General features: G+C 30.7%; 1 protein-coding gene across 1 annotated transcript in view; it reads right to left on the bottom strand.

The window, feature by feature from the left end:
- LOC143238345 (semaphorin-1A-like) overlaps positions 1-24,039 on the bottom strand; it is a 124,788-nt gene that overhangs the window by 8,258 nt on the left and 92,491 nt on the right. Inside the window, 6 exon segments of the mRNA XM_076478497.1 lie at positions 10,853-10,972; positions 19,116-19,235; positions 22,245-22,309; positions 22,558-22,632; positions 23,195-23,417; positions 23,887-23,969. Of these exon segments, the coding sequence (XP_076334612.1) occupies positions 10,853-10,972; positions 19,116-19,235; positions 22,245-22,309; positions 22,558-22,632; positions 23,195-23,417; positions 23,887-23,969 (686 nt within the window).

Here is a 24,039-nt window from a genome sequence, read left to right as displayed (position 1 = left end):
GTGAATGTTGTACACTTCTGAAACTTTTTCAAACCAATGTGGTGCATGTATGATGGTTTGTGGAACTATGTAGAACATCCCTAGGACTATGGTATTATAAGAGTTCTCACTGAAGTTTTCTGAGCTCTTTATTACATATCAGTGAGACTTTTATTTTGCTATACACATCATACCATTGAAACTTTGTTAAAAGAAGCAAGACTAAAATACTAACAAAATCTAATGATTTATGAATTGAAAATTTCATATACTGCTGACCTCAAGTGTTACAAAATGAAAATGAATATCAGTCTATGAAAATACAGCACCTTGTGTCTATACTGCATAATACTGCAACATATACCAGACAGAAAACCTGTAGAAACAAGCACATACAATCTACAACACTAATACAACATACAGCTTGGGTAATGAACCTTTGTGGTGTTAAGATATGGTACAGGATTTAAAATACATAAGGTTTAAACTGAAAAACAAAGACACTCAGTAAAATAGAACAGAGGTTATATGGTGCTAATGTAGCTGGTAAACATGTATTGGAGGTGAATAAACATTGTTACAGAACACATCACGTGGAGTTACAATGAGTAGAAGATGCAATTATCATAGAAAGAACTATATAGTGTAACACTATGAAACCATAATATCTACTTTCAAGCACTTTCAGTGCTCTCGGTGTCAACTCTTGGTAGGATTACATGATCCTACATAAGAGTTATAAGAACAACCATCATCTAGAAACAAACAACAACACAGCACTCAAAGATAATCATCAGCATGCCAGATCCAGTACAATACGTTACAGCACTCTGCAAAATTAACCAAGAATAAAAGTAATTGGAACTACAAAATACAGAACACTAATTTTTGTAGATTTGAAATAAGAAAACTATTAAAAATAGCAAAAAACGTGTATAGCTACATAAAAAAACACTAAAAATATACACATTTGTATACTAGTTACAGTATTAAAAGATTTTTAAACATACACACATGTATGTATTTTTACATATTAATACTGTGAAACTAAATACATTGAAGTACCAAAGGATTGCAAGTAAATGTAATACAGCCTATTTACAGAACTATGTGGTCTACAATACCTACACTGTAAAATTCTATAAAGGTTTTTGCACTAGAAGTTTGTATTTTTATACACACTTTTTTATCAAAAATTTGTGAACTACAGAGGACATGCAACTGAAACCATGTGAAGATTATAGTATATTATATTAAAACAATGAGTAAGTTTATATGGTGAAGCACTGAAATAAAACATATTACAAAAATCTGAAATTTACAATACAATACAAAGATGGGTTATCTTTGAAAATAATGAATTTTAAAAGTATAACACTTGATGTTTGTATATGTTTTAAAGCACTATGGCATTATGGAAGTTTAGCAGATGCAACACGGCAACCATGTGATAGTCTGCAGAGTACAACGTTATGACAGCATAAGAAATTAAAAGATACAACAGAGACAATATGAGGATTAAAGAGTACAACACTAAAAAAAAATAAGGAAGGTTACAAGGTACACTACAATTACATGACAATTTAAATACAAAATGCAGAACTTAAATAAACATGGCTACTGAATCCTCTGTAGTAGAGTGAAACCTAAAACAAAAATGGCTAATACTATGTAGATGTTTTAATATTCATGATGTTATGGGGCTGGGGCTCTCTTTCTGTGGTGATTTTAAGTTTTAAACTGTTCCAGTAAAGTTTAAATTTACCAGTCCAAATCATTGCAAGCACTAAAACATCCATTTAACACTAGCCATTTTGCATGGTACAAGTTTTTCCACTTTTTTTGTTCTTATATAAAGGTAGTTTTACAAAGTCAAGCATTATACCTTTAAATGTTGTACAAAAAGTGTGCAACTTTATTAGGTAGAATAGCAAAACTTCAAGGAAGTATACTAACTGAATAATTTAAAATATAGAAATTAGTCTACTGAAAAATAGCTAAACAATTGTGCAACACTGGTTTGGGAAGATACGAAGGTTCTACTTTCCTTTATAAGTTATTACAACTCAATGTTAAGCTAATGTCAAAACAAAAATCCTGATTGACTGAATATTTAAAATACAATGTACTTTTACCATTAAAATAAATGTTTGAAGGAAAACATTTTCTGTGTGAAGCTAATTACTACCTTCTCAAACACAAAAACATGTAAGTGCAACATTTATATAGATTATCACTTCTTCAGTACTGTGAAACATGCATTACTTGTGAAATATATTACAGAAATCACACTAATCCAATAATAACCTTTAACCTCTACTGCCTCTTATTTGGGTTAGCAAATACACTGCCAAAAGGTCAACAGAATTTAAGGTTAAGAAAAAGCAGCTAATGCTGTCATTACACTGAAGATTAATTAACCCAGTCAACATATCAAAGGTTTTTATTCAGAACTGATATGTCAAAAATAGTTAAATCACCTAGCTATAGTTTATAATATCACCAAATTACACTCATATATTTAGAAAACATGTAGATTAAACAAAAGTAGATAAATCAAATTTAAAGAAACCAAACAGCCCAAGCACTTCCAATGGAGGGGTTCTTCCCTCTGTAAAATGCTTGACCCATCGGGTTTCTTGAATTGTGATTTACACCAATAACAATGATAAGCTCCACTCCTCAAATGGTGGCCACACCAGCTAAGTTTACATTCACTGTGAAAAGTAGATTAACTTGTTATCCTTGCACAATATCCCAGTCAAACAATTGAAAGTGTTCATTTATATCAACAAAACACTAAGAAAGAAAAGTAAGCATAGTTTACATGTGAAAACAAAGAAGTGTTCTACTCATGAAGAATTGGAAATGATACATAAAGATCACTAGCCAAAGGAAAGAACTCTTAAAAGTCATACATGAAAAACCAGAGAGAAGGTGTTGTACTTAAAGATCTATTGAATGGGGTATTGAAAAAACAAAGAAAGAATGCAGAATAAAAGATAAAAACCTAAAGAGAAAAAAAAACTAGGTTAAAAGAAAGTTAAGAAAGAACAAAAAATAATAAAACATGGAAGCAAAAAAGGCTACAAAGGCACATGTGTCATCAAGTTGAAGCCTAAAAGTGAGCTCTAAAAACAAACCAAAGGGAAAAACACTGACTAAATGCATACCATACAATGCTTTTTTGGTTAAGTACACTTGCTTTTTTTAATACTTTTATGTAATATGCATGAAAAAAGTGTTAATGTGCAAATTATTTTTTTTATATTGGTGTGTGAACTGAACGTCATGAGGACTTTCTCTCTTTGGGAAACATGCAAGTCACATTATATAACTCTCTCACACACAGGATACAAATACACAAGTAAAGCAGCAATAACAGTTCCACATCTTTACACACACTGAAGTAAGATTTTATGAAAGATAATGCTCAACTATTAAGAAATGATAAAAATATAATAAAAGCAATATGTTACAAAAACCATAAAAAATAATTCTAAATTTCATGTCTATAAATACATAATTTTTCATGCTCTTAAAATTCAGTTCAAACAATAAATCTATAATATATATAAAAACTAACAATGTATTCCATACATAAGTCCAAAAATTAAACAACCAGAAACTTAGAATTTGAAGTGACAAAAGAAAAACTTATTATGGACAGAAGGAGCTTTTACACAAGAAAATTTAGAGATAAAGTTTGTGCAAAACAAATGGATACATTAACTCAGAAAAAAATTAAACTGATAACTATGGGTTACTTGGAATATAACTAAATAAATAATAAATATTAAGTATTATTTTTAATGGTTCAATTTCATTTAAATCATTTAATCTGTTTTCCCTATTATTTACTTCAGGGTGTCCTACAAATGGTTTCCATTCACCAGCAACAAACAAAAACAAGAAAAAGGGCAAAAAATAAATAACTGTATAAATACAAAAAATAAATAGGTAAATTATGCCATTTGAAAATAAATATTCTGTGAGGCATTCTTTCAACTATGTTCTTAAAGTGGTTTCTCTAGTGCATTTGGTCTCCTTTTGTTTCAAAACATGGTTGCTTAAAGTCAACAAGAAACTATATAGTCATACATTTTGAATTAACCCTTCTAAATAATCTTACATGTTCTATAATGTTGAGATCTAGTTTCTAACAAACAAGTCCAGTGCTGATACTGTTACTTAGAAATCAAGTGTGATCGATTCTTGTGTGTTGTATAGTAAATGATAACAGATTGCTCACATAAAATACTGGACAAATGACTAATAACCATGAAATGTATTTGAAGATGTCTTCATGTTAACTCTATCATGAAGGATTACAAGTCAAGGACCTTGTCATCGGGTTTGCTAACTTGCATTCAAAATTTTATTGAACTACTATTTAATGAATTTAATGTCAATAAGTTTGGTATCAAATTATAGATCATAAATCAAATTTTAGTATATTACACTAGTTGACTTCTTAATTTAAAAGTAAGTAATAAAAGAACACACCTAAATATTGATTTTTACGAGTCACTTGGTATGTTGAATACAGTGCTTATTCAACGTAAATGTCTGTGATGTCAAAATACTAAGTCTATAGCTTTATATGAAATAAGGACTAAAATTACCAATATTGACAAGCTGGAATATAATATAAAAACCTCATATCTCTTCATTTGCTCAGTTATGACTTACATACTGAATCAAAAACAGCATCCCCATTCAGCACTTTCCATTTTTAAAAACAATCCCTAATATTCACTTTCTATAATATGACATATGAATAACCAATCAATGGTTTGGAATGTCCCCCTAGTGGTTTTCTCAGCCATATTAATCTGTTAAAAGGCTTCATTCTTTCAAATAAGTAGGTTGTATCCTATGTCCACTTACTTGATTTTTTTACACACGCACGCACACACAAACCTAAACACAGCTTAGTTACTAAGTTTGATAAATTATAGTGGAATTTTATGACATTGCACAGCAAGTATGATTGTTTGCTTATTCAATTGTATGTGTGTATAACCTAAAAAAATTTGTTTCATACTTTCCACATCCAAAATTTTAAAATGCTTAGTAACTTACATCAAGCAGCAACCAAGTTCAAAGGTCATTGTGAGAAGAAAATTGTTTGCTTTACTTCTTTATTTATTGCTCTATATATATTTAAGAAAATAATAATAATCTATATACATATATAATAACGGAAATGTGACTACTACAAAACATCACTTGTCCACTAATACACAGATAACACAGTGTCAGTTTGAAAAGACTGAAAATCATTTTTATATTACTGGATATGATAACATGGGTGCATGTGCACCATGTGAATGAAAATTGTGTAATGCTATCCAGGCATAATTGGAAAGTCAATATAATGAATACATAATGTTATGAAAACTTAAGTTATTTAAACTAAACATTTGTATTTTCATGTTATAATCTGTAGTCATTCTAGAATGAGAAAAGTATAATTTACATTACCTAATTTTTTTATGGTGGGTACAGGGTCAGTCAAATTGACAGACTCCACATAGTCAGGATATAGAAAATAACATAATATGAAGTCTTACTGAAAACAAATATTTAAAATGTATTTAGGAGATTAAAGAGACTACATAAAATAATATTTGATATTCTTGGGATGAATAATTTTTTTTTAATCACAGCATGAAAATCACTTTGCAAATGGACTAGTAACAAAACAGACTCGATAATTTCACAAACAAATCTTTAATAAAAATACTTATTCAAAATATCTGATTTTTTGTATACAAATCAATTGTAATATTCACTAAAAGTTTACCAAATTTTGTGAAGGGGCAGACACTGCATCACAAGTTATAATATAAATACTTAACATGCACAAATGTGTATAGGAACTTGTTTATATTATACAGGGCCTGACATGAAAGCGTTAATGAACATTTAGACATGCAAATGTTCTACAGGTAAATCCTATGCTCAACATATCCACAATCATTCTTCTTTGACACAACACAATCACAGTTAAATCACTTAACTGCCAGACTATATTTAGCTCAAACTTCTACACAAAATGAAAGTTCTCATCACACCCAAAATTCTGTGAACAATTATTAAGATTTTAGTTTCTAACATCAAATAAAATGCAATATTCATTTTATGGAAAGATGGGCAGTTCCTCTGCAAGTGCCAGTGTTCATGAAGAAATTGCATCATAAAATACTCAGGTGGTTTCTGTGCACATGTAGCCACATTTGATATAAAGTTGTTTTACATTTTTTTTAAAGAGGTGAATTCTAGCATACCTTTATCATGCTTTGAAAGCAAGTTCAGTCAAACTGACCATTTTTTTTTAAATGCTTTACCATGAAGTTCATGATACTGTTGAATATTCCTATGTATAGTGACCATGAATAACCAAATAATTAAGGACTGTGAATATTTTATGGTATTAACTTGTATACATCCACTGGGTTCTCTAGGGAGAGTCACATCAACCCAAAAGTTCAATCAAGTGAACAAAAGGAAAGAGAAGTTTGTATTCTACACACCTTCCAATTTTGTAATAAATAAACACGTGTCTCAGTGACTGAAACTGATGCTCCATAAGTTTGAATTTAAGGTTATTGAAAAATAACATATTTATAAAAAAATATTCAAAAAGAAACAGTTCATTTACTGTTTGTGAGTTAGATTTCTTTCAATTTCATTTCAAGCAAGCAGAACAGTAACCAAGAAAACCATTATGAAAGAAAGATATTTCATGACTAGAGATACTTCAAAAGGTCCACAAGTTTAATAGACCTTGTATTTTTAACTATGGATTAACACTAATAAGTAAATTGTGACCTGACAAACTAAACACTAAGATAACAATATTCATACCTGTGAATACTGTTATAAATCAGGGAACCATTTATGAGTAACTCAAGCAACAGCACATAACAATTACTATTTATATGAATAAAAGAATAATATACAAGAACAGTTTCATCTATTATTTGGAGTTATTCCATTCATCAATATTTATTACATTACGAGCATTACAGTATGACAATTTTGAAGCCTCGTACATAAGAATAATTTACACAGTACTAAGATATGCTATTACTGACTGAATTATGAGAAAATAGGTTAATAAAACAGTGTGCATTTTACTTCATAAAGGTAGTCGTTTTTTGAAATTTGTGCATCTAGAGTTTGCCATACATCCATTAATCTGTCTATTCAAGTAATGTGATTTTACTCAATCTGTTTCAGGAACCTTCTTTTATGAAAACTATAAAAGTTATGTGACACTGTAACTGCTCATTTACAGAAAAAAAATACAATTAATTAGTATTTATGGATAAAGAGAGAGAGAAAAAAAGCAAAATTCATAACAGAAAATTAAAAGAAAGTGAATAACATGTTTAAATTCAAACATTAAAGGGAATTTATGCAAGTATGATGACAGTTTAATAGAAGGAGTGCAGTTTGATTCAAATCAATTTCACCCCAGAATGCACGGAAAATAAAAAGTTATAAATTATTTGTCTGTTTTGAATTTTGCACATAACTACACAAGGGCTATTTGCACTAGGTGTCTCTAATTTAACGATGTAAGACTAGAAGAAAGGCAGCTAGTTATCATCACCCACCATCAACTCTTGGGCTACTCTTTTACCAATGAATAATGGGATTGACAATAATATTATAATGCCCCTAAGGCTGGAAGGGGAAGCATGAAATTCAAACCCACAACCCTCATATTACAAGGTGAATGCCCTAACAATCTGGCCATACTGGACTCTATAGTTATGAACAAGCTTGGTGTTAAAACACTTTACTATTTCAGACAAACAGTAACTTTAAATGAGACAGTATCAAGTCAAGGTTACTTGACCATTAATAAATGAGACACTTGGATATAATAAATTAAGAATATCAGAATCCCTAACCAAATATTATTTTTCAAAGGCATCAAAAGATATGCACAGTTGTTTTATTTGTCACTATTTGTTTTTACAGTTGCAAGACTTGACTGCTTACACTTCAAATGTTAGTGGCAGTTTGCTTTATGTACAAATGCTTTGCTTTAGTCAGAATTTATATAAATACATCATGAAATATCTAAAACTACACTTTGAATAACACTGATTGGTAAGCCTAAAGCAATACTATAAATGTCATCCATGTCAGCAAACAACTGTAATGAACAAAAATTTACTTGAGAATATTTTTGCCATGTATTTTTGAAACTTGTAAAGATTCTGTAGATCAAGAAATACTTTTATTCATTACTTCCAGAAGTAGGGTAAAGTCTCTTAGCATTGCTTCCTAATATTTCATATCAAATATTATGGAAACAGAAAACAATTCCAGAATTTTTTGTTGCTGTTGATATCCATCTGCTTCCAGTTGTACTAATAGCAAAAGAAATTAATAAAAAAAATCTTAATTCAAGCACTTTTGAAAGGTGAACTTCAGCAGTAAACTGGGAATCTAATAGCAACAGAACACTGCCCTTAAACAGCTGTACCAATAGCAACAGAACACTGCCCTTCAACAGCTGTACCAATAGCAACAGAACACTGCCCTTCAACAGCTGTACCAATAGCAACAGAACACTGCCCTTCAACAGCTGTACCAATAGCAACAGAACACTGCCCTTCAACAGCTGTACCAATAGCAACAGAACACTGCTCTTCAACAGCTGTACCATACAGCTGAACACTGCCCTTCAAATAGCAACAGAACACTGCCCTTCAACAGCTGTACCAATAGCAACAGAACACTGCTCTTCAACAGCTGTACCAATAGCAACAGAACACTGCTCTTCAACAGCTGTACCAATAGCAACAGAACACTGCTCTTCAACAGCTGTAACAATAGCAACAGAACACTGCTCTTCAACAGCTGTAACAATAGCAACAGAACACTGCTCTTCAACAGCTGTAACAATAGCAACAGAACACTGCTCTTCAACGTCTGTAACAATAGCAACAAAATACCAGTCCTTAACAGTTATATTAATGGCAACAGAATATTGTTCTTTTTCAGACTGAAAAAGTGGCATTGTTGGTTAAACCTTCAAAACACATCAACAGCTTAATTTCATTTTCTGCTTATTTAAAATGATTTAAACTGACTGGCTAAGAGAAAGAGCCAGTGTAACAACAATTTAGTTGCTTTGTTATTTTTTTGGATGAACTAGTAAGATGTATGTAGTTACAATAATTGTGCTACTTAGTTTTGTTGGAAGAACTGATCACAGGATGTGTATAATTACATATTTAAACAAATATCCCACTTTCATTCCATTAGGTTTAACATGGGTGTAAAACATGCATAAACATATTTGTTAAGAGTACTGTTTACATCCTACATAGTGCATTTGAAATTTAAGTTGCTTTCAGAGTTCATATCATAATATCTAGCCTCTATAATTTGTACATCGTACACTGTACTCAATATAATCCACACATCAAAATAGTTAAATTTTTCAATGTACTAAAAAGCAAATAATACAAAATGTAGATGTGAGAGTGACTTGAAGCTAATAAAAATGTGAAATAATATGCTGCTAGTTACATTGCATTAAAGTGGTTCTGGAATTAGAGTATTAGTAAATACAAAATAATTTATATTATTTAAGTCTAATATGTTGTACATTACATTGTTTTTAAAAATTCTGCTTGACTTTCCCTCAGATTACCTTTGTATAGATTTATAACTGACATTTCAGTTTTACAATTTTAATATAAATGTTATTATCATCTTTACATAAAGTAATAAAATCCACTTAATATCTTTTTAATTCACCCCCTCTCCAATTATAATTTTGAACAGTAGTAATACTCAAACTTCCCATCTGCACCAGTAGAAGCTGTATACTTATGAAATACAACTGTGATCCTTATATGTCCATTGCTTACTTAAAAGTTTTAAGAACTTTTAATTTGATGGTATTAATAATACAACATTTGTGTTTTACAATTTCCAAACTTTATGACTATGGCTAACAAAAATATATATATATATATATATATATAGATCTTTTAAAAGCTAGAATTATTTTATTTCTCTTAATCTATTTTCCATAGATCTTTCTTTCTTATATAGATTGTACATTTCTGATCTTTCAGTCCTACATCAGAAACCTATCTTTAATTATTTGCTTTCAAATAATCACAATGTGGTTATGGAGTTTCCATAAGCATAATAAATTATACTGGTTCTCCTGCAAATTTGTTCATTTTAAGATACAAAAACTGTGCCTCTAATGAGAAAGTGAGCAAAGATATTATGACCAAAACAATAATATATCAGCTGTAAATCTATTAAGAATACGCACAACAAACATATTAGTAAGAATTATTGTTATATAAAATAAAGATACAGACATAAGCAAAGTTGTTGCCTAACCATTAGTTAAGAGTTTATGTGCAAAATTTTTTAAAAGATTTAATACTGCTTAAGTATTTAAATGACTTCAACATGAAAAATTATATATAATATATAATGATAGACAGAGACAGAGAGAGAGAGAGATTTATAAATGTATATAGATCCACACTCACACATATGTACCAAAAGTTGGATCTAAAAACTGTTTATAGCACATTGGTCACATGAATGACTAAATAGATATGACAAGAAACAAACAGATTGTTAGAATCACACCTTACATGAGTAACCTTTTGGATTTGGTTGACAGATCTCAAAGGTTCCTACTGTGTCTTCATTAGATAGGCTTAGAAATCTTTGAGCATGCATGTTGTAACAGAAATAACAGATTTTGTGTGAGTAGCAGCAGCAGTTGAGAAAATGCATGTGTTACAAGAGGGCAGTGAAAAAGTTAATTCAAGTTAGTCGGCCACTGCTACAGAGGAATGGGGCTTACCATTATCACTGAGTTGACTGCCAACAGTAGACACTACATCTTCTTTATCACCATCATGTCGACTAGCCTGATGATGTGAATATGAACCACCAGGAGAACTGTCAGAGCTGGGAGGACGTTCTAAAGCAGATTTAACCAAATTAATCGAAGCAACAACGTGGGAATAGTTTGAGGAAAGCAACATTATAAGACTTACAGTATGGTAAATCTTTGAAACAATGCTACACAGTTTAACCATACTTTGTCTTTAACAAAGATGTCAATTAAATAATCTTTGCCCTACATGAAATTCACCTACAGATGCAAATATTAGCAGTATATGAAAAGCTGGAATACCTTGTAAATCAATATTTTTAGTGACATAAGTTACTAAGTATCATTATCACTTGTTCAACACAACATAAAAATAAAGTAACAATTTATAACTGAAAAACACATGAATGAAACATCTGCTGCTTTACAACATTATCATACTGGAATAAATATTAGGTAAAGTGTGAAATTAATCATGTAGCCCATTAGTCATTTTCACCTCCTAAAGAATTAAACATAATTCTTCATTCTCTATTTATTTGGTCTAACAAGTTACTCCCTCTCAGTCTGAGTTTACAAATGAATTTTACAAATGTTTAGCAATGCAGTAACTTGTGTAAAGCAAAGTAAATTAAACCTTTTTACTCTTATAGATAGTTAATAACTAATATTAACTTCACTTAGCCTTTTCTTTAAGTGTTGACTTTCTTCATTCTTAAATGTAATTAAACATATTTGTAAAATTTTCTAAACAACCGAACCATATTCTGTCAAAAAAGTCAAAGATCATACAAAAACTTTGAAACTTAAAGATAATTTAAAATTGTTTAAAAACTGTTTTAGGCTAAGAAGTTTAATGTTTACTGAATGTTAAACATAATAAACAAAATATCATGTAATTGCAGCATACAATTATCTATAAAAACATCAGGAAATGTTTTATACAAGTTCCTTTTCTGTGACTTGCATGCAATACTCTGAATAATTATAATTACAAGAAACAAAGTCTAAATTATACAAACTTATCAAGGTGATAAATGTGTTGTTTTGCTAATGTCAACTAAGTTAAGCAACACTAGCAAATACAATACACAAAAACACAATGCTGTAACTTCTATTAGATGTTACAAAATTTTATGTCTAAAATAAAACCATTTGATACTTGGCTACAATTCTATTTTGTTCTACCTAGAGTAAGTGATACTATCAACAGAAGATAAAGTGGTTACAGTAAGAAAGAAAGTTAGGTATTTAATTCAGAAAACTTTTACCAAGCTAGAGGAATAAAAGTATGATTAGAAGAGCAAGATACAGTCATTGTTAGGGAAGTTGCCATAACCACCACTACCACCAATCCTTGTCTTAACACTTGGTCCTAAAAACCCTAACATATTCAGTCTTTTAAATGATACATTTCATTGAATAGATGTTGCTAATAGTTAAAACATTTTGGAATGTCTTTAAATGTTAAAAAAATAGTTTTATAAAGTGTCACATCAAAGAAATTACATTAAAAAAAACAAAAAGAAAATTAATTACTACATTTTAAATAGAAAGATGATGAGGTATTAGAAACCAATAAGCCTAAAACTTGTGATAAAATTGTGTATGACTTGTTGACTGCAGAGTTCGTCTTAAATAAATTCTCTTTTTTTTTCATCCATTGTGGATTCAAAATCAGAGGCATGTAAAAATAGTATACCACATCTATTTTCACTACCAATAATTAACTGCCCTAGATTGTGTTTCAGAGAGCCTTTTGTCTGTCACTGTCCAGCTCAACTCATGAATTATAATAATAATGAAAGGCCTCTTAGGTATTGACTCACAGAGGACATAAAATTGATCCAACATGCTATTTTTGCATGTCTCAGATTTTGAATCTGCAGTGGGCAAAGTTAGCAAAAAGTGAATAAAAAACATCTGCAGTTAATGTGAATTTTATTATAAATATTAATATTACTTGTTACTTTTTTATTCAATCCAGCAGTCCTATAAAACCAATACAAGGAAGGTATTCCCAGTGTCAACTTTGATTAAAGTGAAGATCAATGATTGGACATATTGGGGCCACCAAATGTTTTCTACCATTGTTTTCCTAACAAAACATTTACTATATACACTGCTGGCCAAAATCTTAAGGCCAATGAACATAAAGAAAAAATATGCATTTTGCATTGTTAGACTCAACCACTTATTTGAGTAGAGCTTCGAAAAATGAAAATAAGAAAAGGGAAAATAAAAAAAAACCTTTTAGCATTTAATAGGGAAAATGTGAATACTATGAAATTAGTTTAAGACCATACTGAAATGAAGCGTTAATCAAAAAACATGTAATGAAATTTAGTCATTTGTGTTCAAGCATTAGCGTTGTCAACATCTCCTACTGATATCTCCTGTGTTACATTGGGTAAAAATATGGCAAAGGCTAAAAAGTTGACAGACTTTGAACGTGGCAGAATTGCTGAGCTGCAAAAGTAAAATCTCTCTTAATGTGCCATCCCTGATGAGACTGGGTGTAGTAAAACTGCTGTTGCAAATATCTTAAAAGACCCTGAGGGATAAGGAACGAGAATTTCAAGTGGTCAGTCCAAGAAATTTTGCCGGCATTGAGCAGGAGGATTTGTCGGGTTGTCTGGCAAGACACCAGCAAATTGGCAAACCAAATTAAGGCACTTACAGATGTAGAACGCAGCTCAAGAACAATAAGTCGGCATCTATGAGAGAAAGGCTTTAAAAACAGTAAAAGTCTTCAAAGGTCATGCCTCCTTCCACACCACGAGACAGCTCAGTTAAATTTTGCTGAGAAGCACCAAACATGAGACGTAGAAAAGTGGATGAAGGTTTTGTTCTCTGATGAGAAAAAATTTAACCTGGATGGTCCAGATGGCTTCCAACGTCACTGGCATGATAAGGATATCCCACCAGAGACACTTTCTACATGACACAGTGGAGGAGGTTCCATCGTGATCTAGGGTGCTTTCTCCTTCCATGGAACAATAGAACTTCAGGTTATACAGGAGTGTAAACAGCAGCTGGCTACACTGGCACGTTCAAGAGAGCATCCTTATTGACTGAAGGCCGTTGCTTGTGTGGAAATGACTGGATCTTTCAGCAGGACAATGCTGCAACCCACAATGCCTGTAAAACAAAGGACTTTTTCATGGCAAATAACGTGATTCTTTTGGACCATCCAGCATGTTTGCCCAAACCAAACCCCATTGAAAATGTTTGGGGGTGGATGGCAAGAGATGTCTATAGAAATAGATGTCAATTCCAAACAGTGCATGATCTTCATGAAGCCATTTTCACCAGTTGGAATAACATTCCAGCCAGCCTTCTGCAAATGCTTATATCAACCATGCCAAAGCAAATGTTTGCAGTTATTCGCAACGATGATCGTGCAACTCACTACTGAGACTTCTGATTGGGCATTTCCTACCCTGTTTAGGACTTCTTTATGGTATAGGTCTTAAACTTTTGACCAGCTAGTATTTAGACTAATTTCGTAGTGTTCACATTTTCCCTATTAAATGATAAAAGGTTTTTTTTATTTTCCCTTTTCTTATTTTCATCTTTCAAAACTCTACTCAAACAAGTGGTTGAGTCTAGCAATGCAAAATGTATATTTTTTCTTTATGTTCATTGGCCTTAAGATTTTGACCAGCAGTGTATATACTCCCACAAAGGACAATATATTGTGTTCAATATAGAACTACACTTTCAAGGTGCAGGAGCTGAATCATAAACTAAGCATGAACCTATAATGGACAATATGCATGTAGCTTTTTAAATAACTAATTAGAATATATTTCCCTATTTCTCCCCAAAAGAAAAGGTCTCAAGGAGTTTTCACAAACATTAAGCTATTTTAAACTTTTTTTAAAATAAAAAAATATATAAACAGACGTACTTCCTGCAACCTGTAGGTTGAAGAACAAATTATTTGTTCTTCAGTACCCTACAACTTATACACATGGTCTTCCATAGTCTATTAAGTAAAGATTCAATTGTAAAGTTGTTGCATAAAACTTAACCCAGAAACCAGCTCAACTTTATTTGATAACAGAACTAACGAATTGCTGTAAGAATGTGGTATTAAGAAAGGTAAATATCAAACATTTATGCATTATTTACATTAACTTACTTAGCAGTATGCAAAAATAACAAAATTTATGTTTTCTGAAATCAAAAAATATATCATGCTCTTAAAAAGTAGGTATGTTCATTGTCAGATTAACCACTTTAAAGCTTTGAAACATTCTGTTTACTTCATTAGTTATTGTAGCTTTTTTCAAATTGTGTGTATTGAGCCAGCTGCAAAAAAATACATTACATTAGAATGACAATTCCATTGCAATCACCTCGTAAAAGTACAATAAAAAAATATTTTTTTACCCCTGTCTACTTTTCAGGTATCAGTGGGAATTTGTTCCCACTTTCCCACAAGTAAAATAAAATGTTACTGTTTCAGTGTACTTTGGGAGGGGAAACAAGTGTGAGAAACCCTTACCTATTGGCTGACAATGAAAATACCAGTATTAGTTAAGCCTAAATCATGTCATGTAACATAAGTAAATGCTAATGTGTTTTATATACAATTATCAAAGAGAAACCATGAATCAATTCACTCAATAACTGATACCAAAAAAGTGTAAATACTGAAGATTACATATAACCAAATACAGAGTTTAAAACAAAATGCTAAGTTGTACAGAAACATACAAATTTAACAAATAAAATGAAAGTATTAAAACTGCACAAGTTAAATGAGATAAACAGTGAAAATATGAAAAACTCTTTAAACACTGAAAAACTAATGTAATCAATCCCCAACATAAATACTGACTAATAACCAAGATTACTGTGTTTAATACTGCAAGCCTAGTTATAATAAGTGATAAAAAATATGAATAATTAAATAATATAGTTTCCAACCAAAGAACATTATGTACTTTAGGGTGAAACTAAAAATTAAGTTGACCACACTGACTTACTGATGCCACAAGAAAAACTAAAATAAGAAGTGTAGCACATGTAAACAAGTACATGATTAGCCAAGATAGAACATAAAAACCCACAACATAATACACTGCAATAATACATGTTTAATGTGTGTGTGTGTATTTTTTTTTCACCAAAGCCACATCGGGCTATCTGCGAAGCCCACCGAGGGGAATCTAACCCGATTTTAGCGTTGTAAATCCATAGACTTACCGCTGTACTAGCGGGGGGGCTACGTGTTTAATATTACTTAATCAAAGAAGGTAAGCTGAATGGATGGACCAAAAATAATTATCAAGTGTATAACAGGAGTGCATATCAAGGACACGTGTAACAATATCCAAAGTCTCATATCATGTATGAAGCCAAATATTATAAAGCAGACGCACGTGGCTACTAATACTGACCTTTGGTAAACTATTCAAACAGAACATGTTCGTACTGTAAAAAATATAAACAATGAAACTGACAGCCTGTACAACTAAACCCTAAGAAAAATGTATTTGATTTCATGGCCTAAAGTATGCTATTAACTGAATACTTTTTTTTTTTAAAGTATACACTTGTTGATGATATAACAAAGGAAACGAAGCAATTCAACGTTCAACTGAAAAAAATTGTAGTCCTATAGAAGTTTGTAACAGATGTAACACAATTTTAGTTTTATTAACTAAAACATTGTTGTAACAAGATTGGCTTTTAACAAGGTTTCAATTTTGGAAACAGCAATGGCTAATTATAATTCAAAACTTCTCACATGTGGGTTTATCAATTATTCAAAAATGTAAGCCATTTGTATCTGTCTTGGTATCTGGGGGATAATTACTGCACACTTCACAGCTTGTACCAAAACCAAGTGGAACAACTCGCACCTAGCCATGTGATACCACAATGCCAATTTATGATACAATCATGAAACTGATGAAGAAGGATTATCCCTTTTACAATCTGGATAGATATAAATATATAGCACAATTAATGCAAAGTGGCTTAAATTAGCAAGTTAATTAAGTCCAAATCACCAAGAGAAAAAGTGTAACAACAAGGTGACCAAAAGCAAGAGATAAAGATACTGCTAAGCAAATAAACTGCAGAGAAATGACATGTAGTAATAAACCATCAAATCTTAACAAGGTTACCTCTCATGATCATTTTAACTACCAATGTTTTTGCTATACTTTTGAAGAGTACTTTGTAGTGAAAGTGTGATTTCTTTTACACAACTAGAATAAGATGTTTGTTTAATAACATTTCAATTATTGTAAAAATATGAAATTCTGAGCTAACTGTTTCTGTTCACTGGAAGGAAGAATGTGCCAAGTAGACACAGTTTGGAGTACTTTATTTTGATAAGCAAACCTTCCATTTGACATTATGCATTTTATTATCTATTTGAACAACACAAATTAAGATAAAAGTTTTTAAATATCTACATGTACTTCCACCTCAATAACTAAACTTTGAGGATTGTGCCAATCATTAATATCAGTACAACAAGTCACCTGGCACAGCTCAAAAGTGATATAGCATTAAGGATAAAGTTTTAAAAAAAATTAGTTAGACACATGTTATATGCTTGCCTGAAGCACGGACTTCACCAACAGCAAGACGAAAGTTATATACAACAACACTATACAAAAATAATATAATCCATTAAAGTTGACAAAATATTTGATTCTATCATGAAATGAAAACAAAGTATTAAACAAGACATCCTTCATCCTGATTGACTGAGTTTAAGTTTCTGTATTAGTGCTGCTCCTATATATTTTCTATCTAGAATTTTTTTTTAAGCACTTCAGTTGTAAATTACTTTTGACTCACTAAGTAGTCTGTGTATAGTTAACTTGTTTTTTCTAAAATGCTAGCACAATTATCTATCAATGTTATATCAATCCCATAAAATTTAGTGGAATTCACAGCTTGTCTTTCTGATATAGTAATTCCTTCATATTCAAAACATACTTTATTTACGTGATGTTTATTATTACAGTGTTCCAGGTTGTGCTCTTGATCAGTGAGGTCTGTTTTTGTACTTGTATCTTAAAATATATGCAGATGAAACTCACTAACATTTTAAAGCATTTCCTGGCTTTTGAATTATTTTTAACAGGCAGATCTAACTTTTTAACATCAGTTAGATGTCTTCTTGTATTGTTACTAACAAACAAAAGTGTGTTAACACCTTTATCATAATAAAAAGAAGCATCCCTACTCAACAGTCGATAAATATGAAACAATTGCCAGCATTCCTGTTGATTAAACTACAAAATCTTAATTTAATAGACAATAAATGTATTCTATCTACTTGTGAATAATCATTTGAACATAATTATAATAGCTGTAGCATTCTAATAATATCATTAGAAAGTTAATTTCCTTAAAATTGGTATTCAAAGTCAATATCAGAAGTTTGCCTGGTTCAGTTTCTGTACTTATTTCAAACTAGTGTATTATAGACTTAGCCCTTACTTTCAACTTGAATAACACCCTTGCATGACACATGAATTGTAGTGTCTAAATAAATCACCTAAGACTCAGACACAGCTATCCCTAATTAACAACAGCTAGCCAAATGGAGAGCAACCCACCAGTCAGCTACACCTTTTACTTATGTAACTACTCTTAGTCAAACAAGGTGAATAAGCATCAAAGTAATAATACTGCCAAAGCTGAGATTATTTACTTCAAATGTAAACTATGATCTTTAAGTTTAATTTAATAAGAATTTGTATAGTTGGAGGATTCTTCAATATATTTTAATACATTTCTAAAAAATAATCTCATAGTATTTTGTGAAAGAGAAATGGCACAGTTTATTTTTTATTTATTTTTTGTTTTCACTGGTACTTTTAATGCAGAAATGGGACTTGATTAATATGCAACAGTGGAATTTGTGAACTTCCTGTGCACGTGCTTTACTTAGGCTGGTATCATATGGGCGGATTTATACAAGCAATGAAAAAATACATTTTGTTTCTTCATCTAGCATCTGTATTAGTATTGAAAAGCAAAGAACCCCAAGTAAAAACAGAAAGAGTATAAAAAGATAAGCCAAGAAAGATGTTATACCACATTGTAGTGAGAATTAGTAAGCAACTATAGAAACAGATGACAGGTGAAGCAGTTCTTAAAGCATAATTTACTTCACTATCATGTACATAACTAAGAGATTAGTTTTGCTACATGTCTGTTATCCCAAATGAAGCTGGGAACACAAACTGACCAGGTTCATGCTCAGTAACATCCCTTGCCCCCTCTGTTGAAGGACAGGTGCATTCTAAGGGACAAGGAGGACATGTAGGGGCACTGGTGGTAGTAGGGGTTGTTTCAGTCCCTAACTCTGCTGTAGGAAAAAAAAAAAAAAAGTATTAACTTAATGAGAATCCAACAAAAGATGGATGAACAAAAAACATGAGAAAAGAAAATTCTTTCACGAGTTACAGCTTACAGCACACGACTATACATTTTAAATGATTATAAAAACAAAAGAACTGACGTTCACCAACCATTCAAGTGTGTGATGGAACAAAAAGATTAAATCAAATTCCTTCCTATCAATCACTGCAAGATGGGAAAGGAATTAACCTTCAGATGTCTGCCCATAGTACCTATATTCCATTCATTTTTAGAATATTTAAAACATATGGTTTGATTTAAATATGCTATAAGACTTTTGAATCAGTCTTTCAGAAATGTTTGTCACAACTTAGACCCCAACATAATCTTGGTAGTGTCTAAAATTAAGAACCCTCAACACGTGCAATTAAATTATTTTTTTTAGTTGCCCATCTGAAAGATACATAATTAATCTTGGATACGCTTTAAAGTTTGTAAGAAAACATTTCTTTGAAAATTCTCATGCAATACCACATTCACAATCAGTGATATACTGTATCGGGACTCGATTTTACAGTTGCCTTCTGATTGCTAGGGGAAATAAAACAGAGGTCAGGGCACGTGAAAGCTAAAATAAGTTTGTCAAATTGGGGGAGTAACTTACAGGTGTTACTCATAAGCACAGTTAGAGGAAAATCTTGGTAGAACTTGTAGATACAATAATGTGATATATAAAATCAATTTTTTTCCTTATACCCTTTTGCATTAATAATTTCAATAAGACTTGCAAGAGGTCTGTTGAAGCATTTCAAAATGTTAATCTATGCTGTCATAAGTCAGTAATCCCAAATGAGCACATATCAAAAACGTGCAATATATTTATAACATTAAAGTATTTAATCTAGATAATTTAATTACGATTTTTAATCAAAACGGATAATTTTACCATAGCACTGTGCAAAAAACCTTTTCCTGACAAATACTACATACCCTTGTATTTTATAGCATTAGACACAACCTACATAATGTCATATCAATCTGAGACACTTGTGGAAGTTGCTAACTGATTAATTGAGTTTATTAAAAGATTACATTGAATTAAATGAATATTCTTACAAGAGACCAAACTTTGTTTTTTCATGTTGTTGAAAGACATTTTTGAACTACCTTTCATTCAATGTGATAGACATCTTCATGTACAATAATACAGGAGTAAGTTACTTTTTAAAGTTATGGATGCTTAGTCATGAAGATCCTTTTTACGATTTCATACTAACACAACAGCATGAAGCACAGTTGTGAAAAATATGAACAAAATCACGTCTCAAGAATCAAGCACACGGATACTTCAGGCGTGCCTTCACCATACAAATGGATAGTAAATGTATGCCACTTCACTTGTTACAAGTATAGGAAAATACAATCATCATGGTAGCAAATTACCCATCTATAAACTAATGTTCCAATGTGAAGACTGCCAGATATGTATTATTGTGAATCAGAATTTTTGCTGATTCAGTATTTTCTATCCCAATTGAACATTTGCCATAGCACATTATGGAGTCTATATAACAACTGCAAGTTATTTATACCTAACTGACCCTTGAGAATGCCTTTATAATATTTTTCTATACAATAAAAAGCTAAATGTATAAGAAATACATATACATAACATATGCTTAATTCGTTTTTTTTTTAACTTAAATAAAATGAATCATATTTGCAACTCTTAATATTACAATAATTGTATTTTGCTCTCCCATTTATTGAAAATTTATTATTACATGTAATTTATGGCTGAATCAAAGGTTTGATTCCATCTGCTCTCCTCAAGCTTGTCTTTCTTTTTAATAAATGTATTGATTTATGTTACAGTATTTGTTTATTAAATATTTTAAAATCTATATTTTATTTTCAAATAGTTGTTAAATCAATATAGTCATTGCTGTTTATTTCATATTTTGTTCAATTGCATTCCTTCTTTTTAGAGACATATGTCCTCAGTAATTCTTTCTACCTACTGAAAAAAAACCATGTTAACATGGTATCCAACTTCAAGGAGTGTAAAAATTAATATTGATATATAACAGCTTAAGCCTTAAGCAACTGGTGCTGATTGTAGTGTTTACATATAATATTGAGAAGCACCCCCAAGGGAAGGAAAGATATTTCTTTATGACACAATTTTTCATTATCATAAGAAAATTTAAATCAATCTACAACATATTACATTTGGGCTTAATAATGTCATCAAATATATAGTTCAATAAATTCTTAATAAGCAAAATTATTAACTTTTAGCATTACTGCACAAGGTTGTATGATATTTTTAATTTTACAGTTCATGTCACTTTATTATTTGCAAAGTTTTAGAAGTTCTATATATCATTACATCCAAAATCATATTCATTTCACTCTAAAAAATTACAGGAAATGAATTAAAGTTTCTAACACCATGGGTATTAACATTTTAAAAGAAATGCACATACATCTGAAATTAGCTTCCTTAAGTATGTTACTTCACTTATACATTACTTTTCTTGATGAAACAATTCTTGAATTATTTTCAGGAATGAGCACCTGAAACTTTTCATACTTTCTTGCCCTCCACTGACGCATCATGAATTTTTGAAACTAATTTCTAGATATTTAACAATGGATTTTATATAATTAACTTGATGACTCCAGCTGTCTAATATTCATACAACTATTTTTACCACAGAACATACTTATGATTTCTATAAACATGTCTTTATTACACTACCAGATATTTCAATAACTAAGAATGTTCAATCAATTTTTTTTTCTTCTTGTATCAAGTTTCTTATTAAAGTATATTTAACATTTTAAAATTTAACAAAAAATTTGTCAATTATTCAAGCAAATGGAGAACTGATTCATTTCCATTTAAAAACTTATCTTAAAAAGTATTAGAGCATTAAAAACTATTATTACTGAAATATTCTTCAACATACACAACAAAACTTTACAAAATTAAAAAATGTTTAGGTCTTACTCTCAGGGCACTTTTCATCCCAACCATGAGATACATTCTGTACAAATTTTCCTCTAACCCATCCCCTATAAAAAAGAAGAAAAAAAGATTAATCATGTTTATTGGTGGACAAAGCTCAATTTCTCTCCTGTTGATATTCTAACCAACTATAGCTTAGTAGAAAGTCTTTATATATTTTGTTTAAGTAACAAACACTCAAAAAAAAGTATGTCATCAAACTTTCTACATTATTTTCATATTATAAACTTACAAGTTTTATATCAACTGACTCAAATGACTAAACTATAATCTACTATATTAGACAAGCACCAACCTTGGTCCCGCGTTGGTACAACGCTGACGACTCTCATCCCATGCACAGTATGGATCCTGTAAGCCTACACAATCACTGAAAGACACAAACCTCACTTTTATAGTTAGCTAATACTGAAACTTATTAACTGCAAAATATACAAAAAAAATAGCTAGTAATTCACAAGTGATGGTGATTGAAGAAACCTTATTAACACTTTTATTTATTTAAATATTATTTTATTCTCATTCCGTGGACCTAGTAATTTAACTAAAGGCAATTTGCATCAAATACTGAAATTAAAAACTCAATCTGTCATGCTTCAACTGAAGTCTCATCTTCATGATTAGAAAATAGTTTCATCTTATTCACCAGCAGTAACATTTAAACTGAGGCATTGTGATAATAAAAAAGGATAGGTAAACACTACAATATTAAGTCACAAATGATGAAAACTTTTTTAAATACCATAAATAATTCTATTTATATGATATTTCTCAATCATTTTATAAATATGTAAATCAATCTAAAGTACTGAAACAAACCTCAGAGAAAAGAAAAAAGTCCCAATACAAAGCAATAATAACCTTCCCCTCACATTTCAGGTCACCATTATAAAATACTAGTTCACAGGTTAAACGACAAGGAGTTAGCTAACCTGCATGTGCTTGCGTAGCGTTCACAGTCATGTAGTGGAATGGAATATATTTCATCTTGAGAAACAACAACCAGTTTGAACTGGAAAGCAGAGTTATATACCAACAAACTGGTGATAGGAGCTCCATTCTGGAACACAGTAACCTCTTCAACAATTACTGGAACCACCTCACCATCACTTGATGAACTGGCAGCATTAACAACCTTGATTACTTTTCCATTGTCTGAAACATTTCAAATTACATACTTTGTAAGCTGTTTATTTTAGTTCGTGTTATCGCTAAAAAGTACTAGAAAAATAATGCATATAAATGCTTTTCTAAATATCACTATACATAAAAAATTTTGTATTTCTCTTGAACTGCCTTGAAAATTGTATTATTTATTCCATGATTTCCATAAGCTGTCCTGACAGTCACAATTTTCATTTTTATATCTAGTGCATTCATACATTTTATTCTAGAGAATCCAAGTTATTTTCTCCTATAATGACCACTATCATTAATATTTATTCTTAATACATTCAGGTGTTCAAATCTAATACTGTCTTATATAATTAAGCAAGCAAACCACAAGGGATATTTGAACCTTTCCCACATTCATTCTTACTATGTAAATAACACAAAATACTTTCACAAAGAGTAAACTTAAAATAATCTTACATGCTAAAACCGATCAATTTTTGGTCCTTACCTGTTCCTATGAAAAGTACATCATACCTATTGCCATCAACAGTCTCAATCTGTGGATCCACGGTTATATAAGTGTATCGATACCTAGAAACAAATATTTGATTTTAAATATCTTCCCTAAACATATGCAAAAGAAAAAGTGGGAAGAAAATAC

The sequence above is a fragment of the Tachypleus tridentatus genome, chromosome 13 (assembly GCF_004210375.1).
Source record: "Tachypleus tridentatus isolate NWPU-2018 chromosome 13, ASM421037v1, whole genome shotgun sequence".
In the NCBI taxonomy this organism is placed as follows: Eukaryota; Metazoa; Arthropoda; class Merostomata; order Xiphosura; family Limulidae; genus Tachypleus; species Tachypleus tridentatus.
Note: the sequence above shows the minus strand (reverse complement) of the source record. Positions and strands in the feature narration are given on the sequence as shown.